The 18,583-nt window shown below is 34.3% G+C and overlaps 1 protein-coding gene across 1 annotated transcript in view; it reads left to right on the top strand.

The window, feature by feature from the left end:
• Positions 1 to 18,583, top strand: part of LOC128661671 (pendrin-like) — a 66,874-nt gene that overhangs the window by 43,697 nt on the left and 4,594 nt on the right. Inside the window, exons 2-12 of the mRNA XM_053715898.1 lie at positions 12,684 to 12,838; positions 13,314 to 13,453; positions 13,580 to 13,690; positions 14,278 to 14,459; positions 14,541 to 14,705; positions 15,241 to 15,393; positions 15,486 to 15,568; positions 15,986 to 16,133; positions 16,253 to 16,366; positions 16,965 to 17,042; positions 17,681 to 17,776. Of these exons, the coding sequence (XP_053571873.1) occupies positions 12,684 to 12,838; positions 13,314 to 13,453; positions 13,580 to 13,690; positions 14,278 to 14,459; positions 14,541 to 14,705; positions 15,241 to 15,393; positions 15,486 to 15,568; positions 15,986 to 16,133; positions 16,253 to 16,366; positions 16,965 to 17,042; positions 17,681 to 17,776 (1,425 nt within the window). The remainder of the gene's footprint in view (positions 1 to 12,683; positions 12,839 to 13,313; positions 13,454 to 13,579; positions 13,691 to 14,277; positions 14,460 to 14,540; positions 14,706 to 15,240; positions 15,394 to 15,485; positions 15,569 to 15,985; positions 16,134 to 16,252; positions 16,367 to 16,964; positions 17,043 to 17,680; positions 17,777 to 18,583) is intronic.

Below are 18,583 nucleotides of genomic sequence, written 5' to 3'. Positions count from 1 at the left end.
AGAACCTGCAGTTGTAGGAGAGGAGAAGGATTGATAAATCGAGCCCATAGAAGAATTCAATTGCATCCACAGCAAAAAAAAAGGTTGATGCTGAACTCAAGGACCTTGGAATAATTGATAGAGTGCAGGGCCAACCCCATGGGACTAGCCAATAATGGGCTAGATTATGAGTAGCACAAGTATTACAAGTTAAAAGTAAACTCTGATATGAGCTTTGAAGAATCATTGGCTACAGACTCCCACGAGCGATCCTGCTGCCGAGAATTAATAAGAAGCAGCCATCAGACTGCTTTATCTTAACCCACTTTGTCACCTGTTATGTGACATATCTCAATAGCCCTGGACTTTTCCGACCAGGGAGTTTGGCAGCTGATCCCTACTGGCGTGCAGCTAATGGAGCTTGAGCATGGGGTGGCCTTGCACACTAGCCATAATGTACACTGATAAATGCGGGCAGCATATTGCTAGACACAATGCCAGGGATCAGGGGCAGAGATGTACTAGCTTGTGCTCTGACTAGTAGCAAAGTGTTGTGAGAGTGGAGAAGAAGGAAATAAAGTAAGTTGATGAATAAATGGACTTTATGTCAGTTGTATTCTAAATAACTTGGATTTGCAAAACTACACTCAGCTAATATTTGCTTTGAATATGTCATCAGTTATTTACTGTTTAATATCCCATTAAGAATGGACAATTAAATGTACATTTTAAATACTCTTCTATAGTGAGAGTACTACAGTTTTATATATTGAAACTGGAAGGTGCCCCAAAGTCTTAATAATGTCAGCTATTGCACCAGCAGAAGAACTCATCATCAAATACAAATCTTTTGTACAGTGTTCTTTCCATTATAGTACTTTTCAGATAATACAATTTTAATATTTAAAATTTTGAAGCAAAACAATTCCTGAAATAATTAAATATATCAGTATTGGAAGAACAGATGTAATGTTGCAATTTTACAGCTTAAAGGGAAATAGTTGTTTAAGACACTGAAACTAAGTTAGGTTGTCTTAATAAATGCCCATGTTCCTGTTGACTTGTCTTATCTGCTATGTACAGTGACAGACTAAAAGCTCAGAGTTTCTCATTGATTTCTTTGATGTCTATTGTTATTTTTGTTGTTGTCCCTTCCTCTTCACCTTGGATTTTTACTTGGTTATCAGCACCTTCCAATATATTTTATTTTCCATTGTCTCCTAATGCAATGTCATCCTTTAGTTCACTGCAAACATTAGTTACACTTTGTAACTAGCTCTGACCCGGGACTGGCTCAGGACATTATTCTGCCTGTGTCCAGACTATATCCAGTACAATCTAGTAACAAGCATAAGGGGTTGATTACAATCCTTTTAGAAAAAAACTATTAAATGACTAGCAACAGAAAAGCACCATTAAAGTCTATGGGGATTTTTGTAGCTAAATTATTTAGTACGTTTTTCTAAGCTATTGTGATTAACCCAAAAAAACAGAATATGTTCCCTGTAAGTCACTCCTGTCATTTATATATATATATATATATATATATATATATATATATATATATATATATATATATATATATATATATATATATATATATATATATATATATATATATATACACATACATACAACTGTGCACACACAAGCCTAACCCGGCTATATATGTGGCCTTAGTTGACCTCAGCAGAAGGGATAAGTTAAAGTGATTGTAAAGTTTAATGAATTAAAGCCTGATATCTAAAAATAATCTTAAAAACAGGGGCACTGTAATTCATTAAACTTTACAAAGACGCTTAATTTTTAAATTATTTACTATTGAGTGATGGTAAACATACCGCTGTTACACTGCCCGCATCTCCTACCTTCTTTAGCAGATCAATTCAAAATCCGACTTCCTCCAATAATTGCATGCCCCCTTTGAGTCCAGCTCTTGGGGCCCGCAACGATTGGAGGAAGCCGTATTCGTTTACCAGGATGGAAGTAAACACAGATTAACTCAAAGAGAAAACCCAGGAGATCAGTAAACTCTGAGTCCATTTCAGACAATTGATTAAGTTAAGAGGTGATGTGAGTAAAACTGCAGAAGTTTGACACTTCCTAAGACCTTCGGTTTATGTTGAATGAGTGGGAGTTTTTTGGAACTTTCTGCTTACTTACTTTGGCCATATACATATGACATGCTTGACTAAAGATACAAATTTGCTCTGCTTGTTATCATACTGCTGGGATTGAATTTTTTCTTTAGATGAATATATTGCCTTAATGTTTTTGGTTGATTCATTGCAACACATTGGATATGTTTGCAATTTAATCTATGACTGATTGGTGTTTGATTATGGACAATTATTCTTCATCATTGCAGCTCTATGGGTATAAGGGACTGTTTATGTGAACTCTTTTTTGTGTGCAATTTAATACTGTTATAAATTCAATAATTCAGCATGATATGTATGCAGTATAATTAGCTTTGATTAGATAGTAATTCAACATATAGTTATGTGCTGGAAATGGTGTCTACTTTTCTTGTTTTTCCTGATATCATAAGTGTTACACCACCTTGCACTGTTATCCATGATGATATTGTTTGCAACATGGGTAATGTTAACTAAAATATATTAATCCTGTGGTGCGATGTATTATTTAGAAAATATATACATATATATGTGTACATTGAAGCCTTTGCAGTCAAATACCTGAAAACATGAGAAATATTTTTTATTCAAATGTGCTTTACATAATAGAAAATATTCTAAGTATTTTTAAATAGATAGAAAATATATATTGATATAAATATACAGATAGATATAGGACTATCTATTTAAAAATACTTAGAATATTTTCTATTATGTAAAGAACATTGGAATGTAAAATACTTATACTTCATTCACAGTTACACACATTATTAAAGGGACACTGAACCCAATATTTTTCTTTTGTGATTCAGATAGAGCATGCAATTTTAAAGGACCAGTCAACACATTAGATTTGCATAATCAACAAATGAAAGATAACAAGACAATGCAATAGCACTTAGTCTGAACTTCAAATGAGTAGTAGATTTTTTATAACAATTTTCAAAGTTATGTATATTTCCACTCCCCTTGTACCATGTGATAGCAATCAGCCAATCATAAATGCATATACGTATAGTCTGTGAATTCTTGCACATGCTCAGTAGGATCTGGTGACTCAAAAAGTGTAAATATAAAAGACTGTGCACATTTTTTTTAATGGAAGTAAATTGGAAAGTTGTTTAAAATTACATGCTGTATCTGAATCATGAAAATGTAATTTAACCTGAGTGTCCCTTTAAGCAACTTTCTAATTTACTCCTATTATCAATTTTTCTTCGTTCTCTTGCTATCTCTATTTGAAAAAGAAGGCATCTAAGCTTTTTTCTTGGTTCAGAACTCTGGACAGCAGTTTTTGATTGGTGGATGAATTTATCCACCACTCAGCAAGAACAACCTAGGTTGTTCACCAAAAATCGGCCGGCATCTAAATTTACATTCTTGCATTTCAAATAAAGATACCAAGAGAATAAAGAACATTTGATAATAGGAGTAAAATAGAAAGTTGCTTAAAATTTCATGCTCTATCTGAATCATGAAAGACAACATTTGGGTTCAGTGTCCCTTTAAATATTAAAATTGAACAAAAAATAATTTATCATGTTTTCAGGTATTCAGCTATAATAGTGCTACAAATATTGAATATATAGTGTAAATTATACAATATAATATTGTGATATTGGTAATGATAATGGAAGTGTTGTAGGACTTGGAACACTACTACAGATGCACCAAACAACTGTTAACATGTGTGTTTGGTCCCAGGTACATGATATCAAAATTATTTAGATAGTAATTAAAACCAATAACAAAATTGGATGCCAATAAAATAATTAATCTAGGTCAGTAATCCACAAAACCTCTAACTCGTCAGAAGTATAAGGTAAGGGATAGTGACCAAATAAATACACATAAAAAATAAATAAATATATATATACAGTATACAATAGGTGTAAAAAAGGTAGAGAAAAATTATGTTAAAATATGTTGTAAAAACAATCCTTATCTGTTCCTAAATGATGGGAAAATACGGAATAGCGCCCTGATCCTTTTGCGCTTGTTCGTGAAACCGGAAGTAGAAAGTCAGAGAACCAGAAGTGACATCACTTTCTTGCGATACCTTACACGTTTCGTGGAACACTGGTCCACTTCATCACAGGTGTCATATATATATATATATATATATATATATAGGTATAGATATACATTTTACCAAATATCCATCAGATATATATATATATATATATATATATATATATATATAAAAATGTATTTAAGAATAAATAGAGCCTATTCTTCTATGTGAAGAACATTGGAATGTGAAATATTCATAATTCATGTCAGTTGGTGCACACCTGAATAAACGCAATCAGGTTAGCACTCGAGTATGCGTGTTAATTTTTTTTGCCAGTTTTTGCTCTCTATTGAAGCCTATGGTGAAATACGTTAACATGCTCATGATATACTAAGTTACAATATAAGCACAACCCGATGCACACAAAAGGCTTCCATCTAGCGAAGTTAATGCGAGAGTGGGAGCGCTTAATTGTACTCCATTCGTAATCTAGCCCTAAGTGTCCATATCGGTCAAGACATACAAAGAAATGCAACAAATCACATATAAATCCCATATAGGGCTGAGTATTTGCCAACAGAAAACCCTGTAAAACTTTGTATAACTGCATGAAAACAATATAAAAAGTTATATCTTTACAGGACAACCACATAAAAACAGTTTTTATATTATGTAATATATATATGTATATAGATCTTGATATACTGTGTACATATATATATATATATATATATATATATATATATATATATACTGTATATATATATATATACACATACACACACATATATATATATATATATATATATATATATATATATATATATATATATATATATATATATATATATATACAGTATATATATTACCTCTGTACCTTTAAGGTGTTGTGTGCCCTGTCAGTTGAAGTGTTAGAAACCAGTGATAAATACTTTGCCATTACTAGAAAGATTATAGGATGATTGTAGCATTTGAATGGTTAATGAGTCTGTTTATTCTGATTGTCTAATTGTTGATTGTTCCTCTGATCTAATTGTTGGTTATCCCATGTGTCCCAGCAGTTGATCTTCCCCTACTAGTATCACTGGTTAAAACTAGATCTTGGAGTTTCTGGGAAAAATACTAAACTTCTGTAATTTTATTCATATATTTAAAAAAGGTAACATTTGTTTGTTTATTGTGCAATGGACAGCAAGAGATGATCTGTAATTTTTGTATAGCAATTCAGATTTTCCTAGAGATAGACAGACAGACGGACGGTCAGACAGATAGATAGATCGTTTGATAGATACATAGCAGATTGCCCAGTGTCTAAAGCATCACAAAAACTAAAAACACCATATATAGCAGGTTATGGGTTTCATATCCCTTTAAGTGCATTTCAGTTTTTAATTGAAACATTTTTAGAATATACAGTATACTTGTATTAGAAAAGCAACATATTTACATATGCCATGGAAACACTGACAGCTTTTACTAGAACCATATGAAAGTAATTTTCTAGTCAAAACTAAACTTTAATGATTCAGATAGAGCATGCAATTTTAAACAACTTTTTAATTTACTCCTATTATCATTTTTTCTTTGTTATCTTTATTTGAATGTAAGCTTAGGAGCCGGCCCATTTTTGATTCAGAATCTGTGTAGTGCTTGCTGATTGGTGGCTACATTTAGACACCAATCAGAAAGCTCTACCCAGGTGCTGAACCAAAAATGGGATGGCTCCTATGCTTACATTCTTGATTTTCAAATAAAGACACCAATAGAACAAAGAAAAATTGATAATTAGTGATGTCTCGAATTGTTCGCCGGCGAATAGTTCCCGGCGAACATAGCTTGTTCGCGTCCGCCCCCTATTCGTCATCATTGAGTAAACTTTGACCCTGTATCTCACAGTCTGCAGACATATTCCAGTCAATCAGCAGCAGACCCTCCCTCCCAGACCCTCCCAGCTCCTGGACAGCAGCCATTTTAGATTCATTCGGAAGCTGCTTTCTTAGTGAGAGGAGGGACAGTGTAGCTGCTGCTGATTTAATAGGGAAATTGATAGCTAGGCTAGTGTATTCAGTGTCCACTACAGTCCTGAAGGACTCATCTGATCTCTGCTGTAAGGACAGCACCCCAAAAAGCCCTTTTTAGGGCTAGAATATCAGTCTGTTTTTTTTTTTCCCTGTGTAATCTAATTGCAGTTGCCTGCCTGCCAGTGTGTGTGTCAGGCTCACTGCGTATACTGTGCCCACTTGCCCAGTGCCACCACTCATATCTGTTGTAACAGTAGTGTAAATTTAAAAAAAAAAAACTTTTTTGACTGTGAAACATCAGTCTGCTAGTGTAATCTAATTGCAGTTGCCAGCCTGCCAGCGTGTGTGCCAGGCTCACAGCGTATACTGTGCCCACTTGCCCAGTGCCACCACTCATATCTGTTGTAACAGTAGTGTAAATTTAAAAAAAAAAAAACTTTTTTGACTGTGAAACATCAGTCTGCTTGTGTAATCTAATTACAGTTGCCTGCCTGCCAGCGTGTGTGCCAGGCTCACAGCGTATACTGTGCCCACTTGCCCTGTGCCACCACTCATATCTGTTGTAACAGTAGTGTAAATTTAAAAAAAAAAAAAACTTTTTTGACTGTGAAACATCAGTCTGCTTGTGTAATCTAATTGCAGTTGCCTGCATGCCAGCGTGTGTGCCAGGCTCACAGTGTATACTGTGCCCACTTGCCCAGTGCCACCAAACTTTCATGATTCAGATAGAGCATGTAATTTTAAACAATTTTCCAATTTACTTTTATCACCAATTTTGCTTTGTTCTCTTGGTATTCTTAGTTGAAAGCTTAACCTAGGAGGTTCATATGCTAATTTCTTAGACCTTGAAGCCCACCTCTTTCAGATTGCATTTTAACAGTTTTTCACCACTAGAGGGTGTTAGTTCACGTATTTAATATAGATAACACTGTGCTCGTGCATGAGAAGTTATCTGGGAGCAGGCACTGATTGGCTAGACTGCAAGTCTGTCAAAAGAACTGAAAAAAGGGGCAGTTTGCAGAGGCTTAGATACAAGATAATCACAGAGGTTAAAAGTATATTATTATAAATGTGTTAGTTATGAAAAACTGGGAAATGGGTAATAAAGGGATTATCTATCTTTTAAAACAATAAAAATTCTGGTGTAGACTGTCCCTTTAAACGGGGAGTTTGGTCTGTCACTGTGAAGCGGGCGTAACCCTTACACTACCTGATCGATACAACATCATACCTGATGTTTTAAAGCACGTTATTCCAAACAATTTAGCAATGTTACGTTATTTATGCCCTTTATGGCTTAAAAACAGACTCTGCATCAACTATGTAATTTTCCATGGGAGTTTTGCCATGGATCCCCCTCCGGCATGCCACAGTCCAGGTGTTAGTACCCTTGAAACAACTTTTCCATCACTATTGTGGCCAGAAAGAGTCCCTGTGGGTTTTAAAATTTGCCTGCCTATTGAAGTCTATGGTGGTTCGCCCGGTTCGCCCGTTCGCGAACAGTTGAGGAAGTTCGTGTCCGCCGTTCGCAAACGCACATTTTTAGGTTCGCGACATCACTATTGATAATAGGAGTAAATTAGAAAGTTGCTTAAAATTGCTTGCTCTATCTCAATCATGAAAGTTTAATTCTGACTAGACAGTCCCTTTAATGCAAGTATTGTGCAAACATTTTTCTATTTAAAGTAATGCGTACATGACCATTTTAATTATGACTGTAACATCCCTACCAGTCTGTGTAGGTCATGTTGCTAAAATAGAACCACTCTTGTTCCTACCAGTCTGCCGATGCTAGATTTTTTTTCTCACAGTGACCCAGATTTAGCAACCAGCATATCACACAGGCTTCAGTCACCTAATACATTCTCGTTTCAGTCACCATACAATTCTGTAGATCACTGAAGGCCATTTTGCTAACTCGTGAACCATAGATCCATGTTTCAAAGCCATAGGGTCACATAATAATGTATGGATATTAAACATACAAATGAAAATGTATTTCCTAAAACTGTCCAGTGGCATAGGATCAGATTTAGGTAAGGTTGCAGGGTGCCCTCTATCTGCTGTACTCCTTTACAGATGTCTCTCTTAAAGGGACACCAAAAAATTCTCTTTCAGTATTTAGATACAGAATGCAATTTTAAACAACGTTCCAATTTACTTCTATTATTTATTTTGCTTTATTTTCTTGGTATCCATTATTGAAGAAGCAACAATGTACTTCGGGGAGCTAGCTGAGTGTATTGGGGCAAATGTGTGCAGCCACCAATCAGCAGCTTCTGAGCCTACCTAAGTATCATTTTCAACAAATAATACCAAGAGAACAAAACAAATTAGATAATAGAAATACATTGGAAAGCTATATAAAATCACATACTCTATCTGAATCATGAAAGAAAATAATTGGGTTTCATATCCCTTTAAGTTGTGGACATCTTGTTTGCCACCCATCAGAAGTCCCCAAAGCACATATTTTAGGTTTTGCTTTATTCTGGGTCACAAAAACTCCATTAGTTATGCTTTTTCCCAGGGGACACCAAAGTGAGTGCAGAAGGATGCATATGACCCAAAGGCTTCCTTTTGGCATTCCCTGCGAAAGATCTTAGTTGAGCTGCAATAAATAAGACACATTTAAACATGGCATAGTTTCAATTTAGTGGCATGTCACTAAATAATAGTGGTACCAATGATAGGCAACAGTGTAAAATGTTTCATACCTCAGTCACAATAAAGTCTGGGTATAGTAAAATGGGAGAGTGTCTGTTATAAAGCACTATGTTTTTCTATTTTGTAAAAGCGTTTGTTCTAATTCTGAATATAATATTTTCTTGTTAGACTTTGAAGATGGTAGTCCTTGTTTTTTATTTTATATATCTTTATTTATCAAGAGAACATACCAAGGCCATAACAGTGTCATTTACATAACAGTGTATCCAAAGCAATCAAACAATACACAAGTATTGACAATTTCAGTTGTGGGAGCTGTTCCAAACAACCAGTGAGCTTGCATACTGTGGTATCAGTTATGCACAACCATTTATTTACTAAAACATATTTTTATATAACCTTTGTTACATAAAAGCTAAAACATATTTCTGTGCTTAATGCATTTCCCTACAATTTGCTTTAAAAAAAATTAAAGTTATTTTTCCCAATCCATTGAAAAAATAGTTTTTATTACATTTTTGGTAAGCTACTTAATACTTGACCAGGTTAATAGTTGTGGCAGAAGTTCCTAACAACCTGTGAGATTGACTACTGTACTATCAGTTGTGCACAACCATGGTATCAATTTAAATGTAAACATATTTATATATAAAGTTTTTTTTTCTTTTTTTACAGACACAGTTAATATACAAATTCATTTTCCCACAATTTTCCTTTCTCCCTTTGTTCCATCTAAAATAATGAGTTTTATAATATTTTACTTTTTAAATAGAAAATGTTTTGTTCTTGTGCTTACTAAAACTACATTTTCTTTATACACTTGTAAAGACTTGTCCCTGAGGGCGTTGTTCTAACAACCAATGAGCTTGCACACTGTAGTGTCATTTGTGCACAACTATCCATTTCCTTTTAGCTTAAATTAAATTAAAAACAATATATAAAAACTTTTTAAAACTATTTATTTATTTAATTGATGTTTTAATTACACAGTGCATTCCTCCTACCTTTTTGTTTGTGTGCCGACTATAATCTAATTTATTTTTAAACTTGTAAAGACTTGTCCTTTTAAGGGGTTTGTTCCCAACAACCAATGAGCTTGTGTATTTTAGTATCAATTGTGTCCAATGGTCTATTTCTTATTCATTTTAGTTTAAACATTTTTGACATAATTTATTTTTCTATTTGCAAAAATTTAAATTGATATTATCATATATGCATAATTACATTTCTTTACAGGAAAAAGTTAAAAAGCTATTTTTTTCTTGCAAAATCGAGCTGTATTGCAGGTTTTTTAACTTTAAAAATGGGTGTTCCTGTTCTAAAAAAAATAATAATATTTGTTTTTATACTTGTAGGGTGTGTGACTGTCCAGCGAAACTGTGGGCGTTTCCTTCCCAGTCTCTAAGCTTTTATCCCAGGGACCAGTTGTATCCAAAACATGCATATCTAGTTCATTTAGTATCAGTTTGGACAGCTTAAAAGTAATGGTATTTTTCTCTTTGGAGTTTCAGGCCCCTTTAAAGAACAGGTTTGTTTACTCCTCTATACAGAAAAAACTGATACTATAAAAAAAAAACTACTAATCCAAGAAACTCAATTTAAAATGTTTTGTTGTGAATCCAGCAATCAATTAAAACTCTTTAAAGAGACGTGGAAGTCAAAATGAACATTTCTTGATACAGACATTTAGTGCACTTTTTAAATCCAATTACAATTTGTATGATTAAATGTACTTCTTTTTCTTGGTATCCTTTGTTAAAATGTATAAGGGACATGCAAGTTAAAATTAAACTTTCATGATTCAGATAAAGGGTGCAACTTTAAACAACTTTCATATTTCCTTCTGTTATCTAACCTACTTTGTTCTTTTGGTGGCCTCTGTGGAAGAGAATTCCTAGGTAAGCTCGGGAGTGTGCACGTGTCCTGAGTACTATGTTGCACCAGTTTTTGCAGCAATATTTGAAACAATGTTATACGTTTTGCAAACATGCAGCTGCCATATAATGCTCGGTGATACATAACACTGTTAAAAATAGTTACAGCCACTGCTGCCGCATAGTGTTCAGGATATGTGCATGCTCCTGAGTGTATCCAAGTATGCTCTTTAAAAAATGAGAGCAAAGTAAATTTAATAAAAGAAGTACATTTAAAAGCTGTTTAAAATAAAACACTCTATCTGACTTTTAATAACCCTTTAACACCTTTATATCATATAATACCTAGATAAACTTGTGAGTGTGCATGTTTTGAGCACTATGTTGCAGTAGAGGCTGCAAAATGTTTTTAACAATGTTAATTATGATTCAGAATGCAGTTTAAAAAGAAAGTCAAATTTACTCCTGTTTAGCTTCTTTCCATGATAGCATACCTAGGTAGGCTCAAAATTGTGCACGTGTCTTGAGTACTTTATGTATAACATTGTTACACACACTGCTGCCATATACACACTCCTGAGCCTACCAAGGTATTCTGTCATAGCAAGGGATTACGTTTCAACAAAGGTATAAAGTTATAATTAAATACATCTGTCAATAGAAGTTATTTGGATTTTTTTAATTTACTTTTCTTTTTAAATTATACAAACTACCTAAATCATGAAACTTTAATTTTGACTTTTATATCCCTTTTAAAATTTGAAACTAAGCTAAAAATTATTTTCTTTTGGAAAGAGATAAAGAGAACAAAATCAGATTGGTGATGGAAGTGGGTGTGGTTAATCTGAATTGATTTTACCAAGAGCTGGGAGAATTAATGCTAATTAGACTGCTGTATAAAAGACCAACAGGAAGGTCTCTGAGTTAGAGTAGTTTTGTGTATCTGAGAAGCATCATGTGTTTTTGTGGCGGGACAAACAGGTGTTATTGTCGGTGGCGCCCTGCTGTGCCTAAAGATGGAACTGCACAGAAAGAGGTGTCCGAACCAAAGGTAATAGGAAGGGGGTTTAGTTAGCACCAAGTAAGAGGTGGAAAATTGGTGTGGTGCAATAATCATTTCATTCTAACCTGAGCAAAGAAGATAGTAAGCTCTGTTTCTTCTTTATCATTGTAGTATGAGCTGGGCAGAGTGTTTTTATGTATAATATATTTGCTACTGTCTCAGGGGAGTGATGTGGATTTTCTTAGGGACCCAATTTCATTTTTAAATAACTGTAAAGAGTCCTTATTAGGTAATCTATGAGAACAGTAAGGGTTTGTTTTTTGTAATCTTAACCTTGCTATCTAAATCAAGGCCCCTGAGCAAGCAAACTTATAAGTACTAATGCATTAAATGCTTTAACATCTGTTGCAACTGGTTTGATGAAAGTTATTTTGATGGGACCTAAAGTTGGGTTTTTCTTTTCTGCTACTAAAAATTATTTTGTTTTTAAACAGTATTAGTTTGTATGTGTTTATAGCATAGCTGTGAGTTCCAACCAATGAAAAATCTCTATTTAGGCATTCTCAAATACTTTACTAGTTTCAGCTTTTCATGCAAAAAGGGGGTTTAAATTGTGCATTTATATTGCAAGATTCTATATAGATTTTCATAGCTATTATAGTTTTGGAAAAACAAAACTTCTGCATTATAAATTTAAATGCCATTCAGTTTGCATTAAACAATTCTGCATATAGATCCAGTGGTTCCTTTGAATTTGTCTCTAAAGCAAGTGTACTCAAAATCAATTAGGCTTTAACATCTAAAGTTAAAACTACTAACCTGGATTCACACAGGACAGTAATAATAAAAAAACAAACAAACTTGCAATAGGTGAGTGAGATGTGATAGATGCGTAGGACGCTGTACTGGCAAATAGAATTCAAGGGCATCTTCTTTATGGTTGTTGCTTAAAGGAAATTGTATTTTTTTTTTCTTCCTCTCCTATAGGTTGTGTCAGGAAATATTGCTACCAATCCTAGATGCCATGAGTGCAATAACTATAAAGTGTCTCGCTCCATTTATAATCAAGCAACATTTAATGAGAAGGTTGAGAAAAAAGAAATTGTTGGGAAGACCCTTCAAGATTTTTTAAAAAAATGCAGGTAGTGTATTTTTAAAGATCAATATTAAACTGAACTGAAAGTAGCTGTGTGTAAAACCTTAAGGGACATTAAAATCAAAATTAAACTTTCATGATTCAGATAGAAAATAGTTTGTGTTTTTTTTTTTTTTTGAAGAATTAACTTAGGTAGGTTTAGGAGCATGTATGTCCCTGTCTCTAGTAGCAGAGTTCACCAATTTTGTATAACTGTTATAAACACTGATGCTGAGTGGCTGAAGACATGCACACTCCTAAACTCACCCAGGATTACTTTAGGAAAGGATATCAAGAGAACTAAGCAAACTTGATAATAAAAGATATTTAAAATTTCGTTATCTGTCAAATCCACTTGATTACTTTTGACTTTACTGTCACTAGGATCAATATAATAGTAGTTACTGTGAATATTTTTCTGCCAACTTGGAATGCTTCTCCATTTCATTGTATAAAAAATAAATTGTGCTTTTTTCTGGCAGTTGTACATCCAAAAAGGCCATACGGGTGACAAAATCGCTGTTGCCAATAATTGATTGGCTGCCAAAATACAGATGGAAGGAGTGGTTTGTACATGATCTCATTTCAGGAGTCAGCACAGGATTGGTTGCCACTTTGCAGGGTAAAATATATATTTTATTATATATACAGTGTATGTATATGTGTGTGTGTGTGTATATATATATATATATATATATATATATATATATATATATATATATACTTTTTTGCAATTCTCCATTTTCAGGTTTAGCCTTTGCATTACTTGTTGGCGTTCCAGTTGGATATGGCCTCTATTCATCCTTTTTCCCTATTTTGCCTTATTTCATCTTGGGAACATCAAAGCACCTTTCAGTTGGTATGTAAAATCATCAAGGTTTTTCTTGACTGATCCTTGCTATAAAGACCTCATCTTAGTCCATGCTACTTAAAGGGACACTGTACCCAAATTTTTTCTTTTAATTCAGAAAGAGCATGCAATTTTAAGCAACTTTCTAATTTACTCCTATTAATTTTTCTTCGTTCTCTTGCTATCATTATTTGAAAAAGAAGGCATCTAAGCTTTTTTGGTTTCAGTACTCTGGACAGCACTTTTTTATTGGTGGATGTATTTATCCACCAATCAGCAAGGACAACCCAGGTTGTTCACCAAAAATGGGCCGGCATCTAAACTTACATTCTTGCATTTCAAATAAAGATACCAAGAGAATGAAGAAAATTTGATAATGGGAGTAAATTAGAAAGTTGCTTAAAATTTCATGCTCAATCTGAATCACAAAATAATTTTTTTGGGTACAGTGTCCCTTTAATGGTGCATGTCTCAAAAGATTAGTTACTTGTATCTGGTAGTTCTAGTGTAACTGTACTGTAACATAATAAAAAAAATCTTAGGCTGTTGGCTTTAGTTTAGGGTCTATTTATATATTTCTCCCCCCCCCCCCTTAGGTCCATTTGCTGTAGTCTGCTCCATGATGGGATCACTGGTTCTTACAATGGCTCCAGATGAGAAGTTTATGCTGTCTGGCAACAGCACAGAAATGAACAAAACCATGGTAGACACAGCATCCAGGGATGCAGCTAGAGTCCTTATTTCTGGAACACTCAGCTTCTTAGTTGGGATTATACAGGTAATGACTTTATCCTTTTTTGTGGTGGTGGCATACTTTTACTTAAACATTTAAGTAATATATATATTTTTTTTCTTTCAGCTTGTGCTTGGCACCCTTCAGATTGGCTTTATAGTCAGGTACTTGGCAGATCCGTTGGTTGGTGGCTTTACCACAGCTGCTGCTTTCCAGGTTTTTGTGTCTCAACTGAAACTGGTATTCAACGTTCCTACAAAAAGCTACAATGGAATCCTCTCTATAATATATGTTAGTATATTCCTCATTCTAAACAGGTGCAGTTACTGTCAATGAGCAAAATGTCTCAGACTTTTCCTTATCACGACATTGCTTCAGTGTTTAATGTTCTCTAATGGATGTCTAGTCATGAGGTACAATGATCTTTGAGTAGAACTGATAATGCAGTGGGAAGAACATGTAGTAACCTGAGGTGACACTTGCAAACCTCTTGGTTCCCATATTCAAAGGGCAAATAATGCCAGCTTCTATTTGACTTTCAGTGTAGCCAGTTACATTCCCCCTATTGCTGAGCCACATGTAAAATAGGTCAGTTCTGAAAGTACTTAAGACTTTGGGGCACTGGGTAAAACCTAAAGAATAAATTGCAAGCAAAGCATTCTAAAGGAATACATTGCAAATGTTTGTTTTTAAAGTGACACTCTTTAGGACTCTGCTGTCATAACACTAAAGGGGTTGATTTTATCTTTATTTGAAATGGGTTATTCCCTATTGTACAAGTAATAGCCTTGAACTTATACTTTTTTTTTTTTTTCCCAATTTAAAGACACTTATAGATATTTTTGCCAATATTGGTAAAACCAATATTGCTGACCTTGTCGCTGGTCTCCTGACATTTGTTGCGTGCATTGTGGTGAAAGAACTAAATGATCGTTACAAACGCATTCTTCGTGTACCAATTCCTGTTGAAGTCATTGTGGTAAGAATCTTTTACTTAAGTTTATTTTTTTTGTTTTTTTTAAAACCTAGTTCTTTTTTTAAAAAGTTTTTTGTTTTGTTTTTTTCCTCCAGACGATAGTAGCAACTGGCATTTCATATGGGGTCAATCTGGAGAAAAAATTCAATGCTGGAATAGTAAAGAGCATACCCAGTGGGTAAGTGAAATTACTAGTTCAGTAACTTGGGGACACTTTCTGTTGGATATGGTGGGAAAGCTAAACGTTTCAGTAAACTAGATTAAGATTATCTAGCTTCATAGATTAGCTAGCAAGGACACTTAACAAAATTTTATCTTCCTGATTTAGAGCATGCAATTTAAAAAATTTTTTTATATAGATATAGCCTTTTACTATACCTTTTATGTATGAGGCAATATCTCCAGACCATGCACAGGGATTAACAGTATAATATGGTTTTGCTAATGGCTGTCAGATAAAGGGGAATGTGATTTTGAAATCTGGCAGAAAATTTCTACCATTTAAAATCTTAGAATAAGGGTTATTGCATTATGCACTTAATTATGCAATATCCTTTAAATCAGATTATAATGCTAGTGACAACTTAATTCTTAGGTTTATACCACCTGTGGCTCCAGACGTGAACTTGTTTTCTGAACTAATTGGATCTGCATTTTCCATTGGGATAGTTGCATATGCTGTGGCAGTATCTGTGGGGAAAGTATATGCAACCAAGCACAACTATGCAATCAATGGAAACCAGGTAATGCATATTTATAATACTCCTTGGCTTCCCTAGAGGGGAACTCTATCATAGTGACACTGCTGTATATAAGAATAAATAGAAATACTTTTTTTTTTTTTTTTTTTTTTTTTTTTTAGGAGTTTGTTGCTTTTGGAGTGAGTAACATACTGTGTGGATTTTTCTCTTGCTTCTGCGCATCTACTGCTCTGTCACGTACTGCTGTCCAGGAAAGCACTGGAGGAGAAACCCAGGTTTGTATATGGCCTAAACCATTACACCACACAGTAACATTTGTTGGTTGTTAGACTTCCCTAGTCTAACTTGTGCTGCCTAGAGGGACTAGTTATACTTAAACGGACACTGAATCAAAACCTGATTCAAATAGGATTTTTTTTTTTTTTTTTTTTTTAAATATTTACACTGAGTCACCAGCTCCGGAGTATGAAAAATATTACATAAATCAATTTGATTGGCTGAGACATGAGTGAAAATCAAATCACTTTGAAGTTGTGACTAAATGCTATTGCATTCTTATCGGGGATTATACAACTCTTCTGTATTTGCTGCCCCCTGTCCTAAAGGACCAATCTTGAGACCCAGATGTTCTGGAACTACATTTCCCATGATGTTCAGACAGCCTAAAGAGTCTTACATCTTGGGGAAATGTAGTTCCAAAACATCTGGGGGCCCAAGGTTTGACCCCTGCTTTAGGATGTTGATAAAGTGTGTGTGTTGGCTAACATTTTATAGGAGCGCTAAGTGCTGTCTGATTGCAGGTGTAGCTGTTGCCTAAACTAAAAATGTTATATAGTAATACTAAGCATTAAAAGTGAACTTCATGTTTTACAGATTGCTGGAATTATTTCAGCTCTTATTGTGCTAATTGCTATAGTAGCACTAGGAAAACTCCTTGAGCCTCTGCAGAAGGTATGTATCTTATGACAAAATCCATAAGGATCTGTTAACATGTGTGGGTAATATTGGATCCAGGCTTTATTTACACATCACTATACTCTGCATTATATTGAGTGACCCTGAAACACAAATTGTTATAAATTAACGTGATGGTAAATCCATGTTTGAACTAATTCTATGCTATTAGGGGGTACTTTCAATGGCTACATACTCTTTATTTACAGCACTGGTGAATCCTAGGGTTTCAAACTCCAGGATTAACCATCCCTTTAAGATCACAATTAGCAGTGAAATAACAAAGATGTTGAGATTGCATATTTACAAGAAATAAAGGCATAGGGATGCAGACTAATGTAGTACTTTATAGCCTGCACTTGGTCTGCATGTCTAGCCAGTTTGATGCATGACACCAGGGTTTATACTTAACACACCACAATTAAGTATCAAAACTAACACAAATTAGCACATATAAAAGGAGTGTGTGTATGTATGTGTGTGTATATGTGTATATGTGTATATATATATATTTTTTTTTTTTTGGATATCCCCAAAGAGATTAACTGGAGGCATAACCATGTATGTTGTGTTCTGTGATGAATTTAGTGATGCAACATGGCCCAGGTAATTGTGTTTTTTTTTTTTCTTTTCAGTCTGTACTGGCAGCTATTGTGATAGCTAATCTTAAAGGGATGTTCATGCAAGTGCTTGACATTCCTCGTTTATGGAGACAAAACAAGTGGGATGCTGTAAGTATTTTAATTCCTAAAGTCTGCTTTAATAATTAAGGAAATATATCCTGAGAATGTGATTGTAAACAACTTTCCAATGTTTGTTCTTGGGATATCCTGAATTTAAAAGCATACATTGGTTTAGGAGTGGCAATTCATTACTTAGAGCTATCTGAGTCAATGACTAGCAGCATCTATGTTTTGCTAGCTCCCAGTAGTGTATAGCTGTTCAACACAGAATTAGGCAAATTTAAAATCATATGTTTTCATGACTCATGAAAGAAACTGGGTTAATGTCACTTTAAATACTAGCATGTAACGTGAGTATAGTTACTGCAGAAGGCAAGGTGTGGCATCTATTCCATAAAATGCTATATGCTGCTCTAAAGTGGCTACAGTTCTGGTTGGTGATTAAACAATTTCTTAGCATGCTTTGTGCAATTAGGGCCTTGCATGGATGTGCAAAGGGTAATCAAAAAAAAAAAAAAAATTTGCTTATTTTAGGCCTGGCAAAATGATATATGGAGATTAACAATGTACTACCTAACCAGTTATCTATTGCAGTCTTATTTATATACATATATGCCGCAACCCCCCCCCCCGTATAGGGCTTAGGTTAAACGCACTTTAGTTTTAACCAAGGGTTAGTGACGCTTACATGTTCTGAGCCCTAGGTATCTAGCAGTACATGAACTGGCCGTGTGTAATTCAATGCTTTTAGTGTTTGGATTTTTCTAACATTTAAAGGCTTTTTGCAATCCTAGTGTCGGCCCAACTTTTCTTCTCTCCAGATCCATACTAGGAATGAGGCTGATCATGGGAATC

Source organism: Bombina bombina, chromosome 5, assembly GCF_027579735.1.
Source record: "Bombina bombina isolate aBomBom1 chromosome 5, aBomBom1.pri, whole genome shotgun sequence".
Lineage (NCBI taxonomy): Eukaryota > Metazoa > Chordata > Amphibia > Anura > Bombinatoridae > Bombina > Bombina bombina.
The sequence above is the reverse complement of the archived record's forward strand: the minus strand, read 5'-3'. Positions and strand labels throughout refer to the sequence as shown.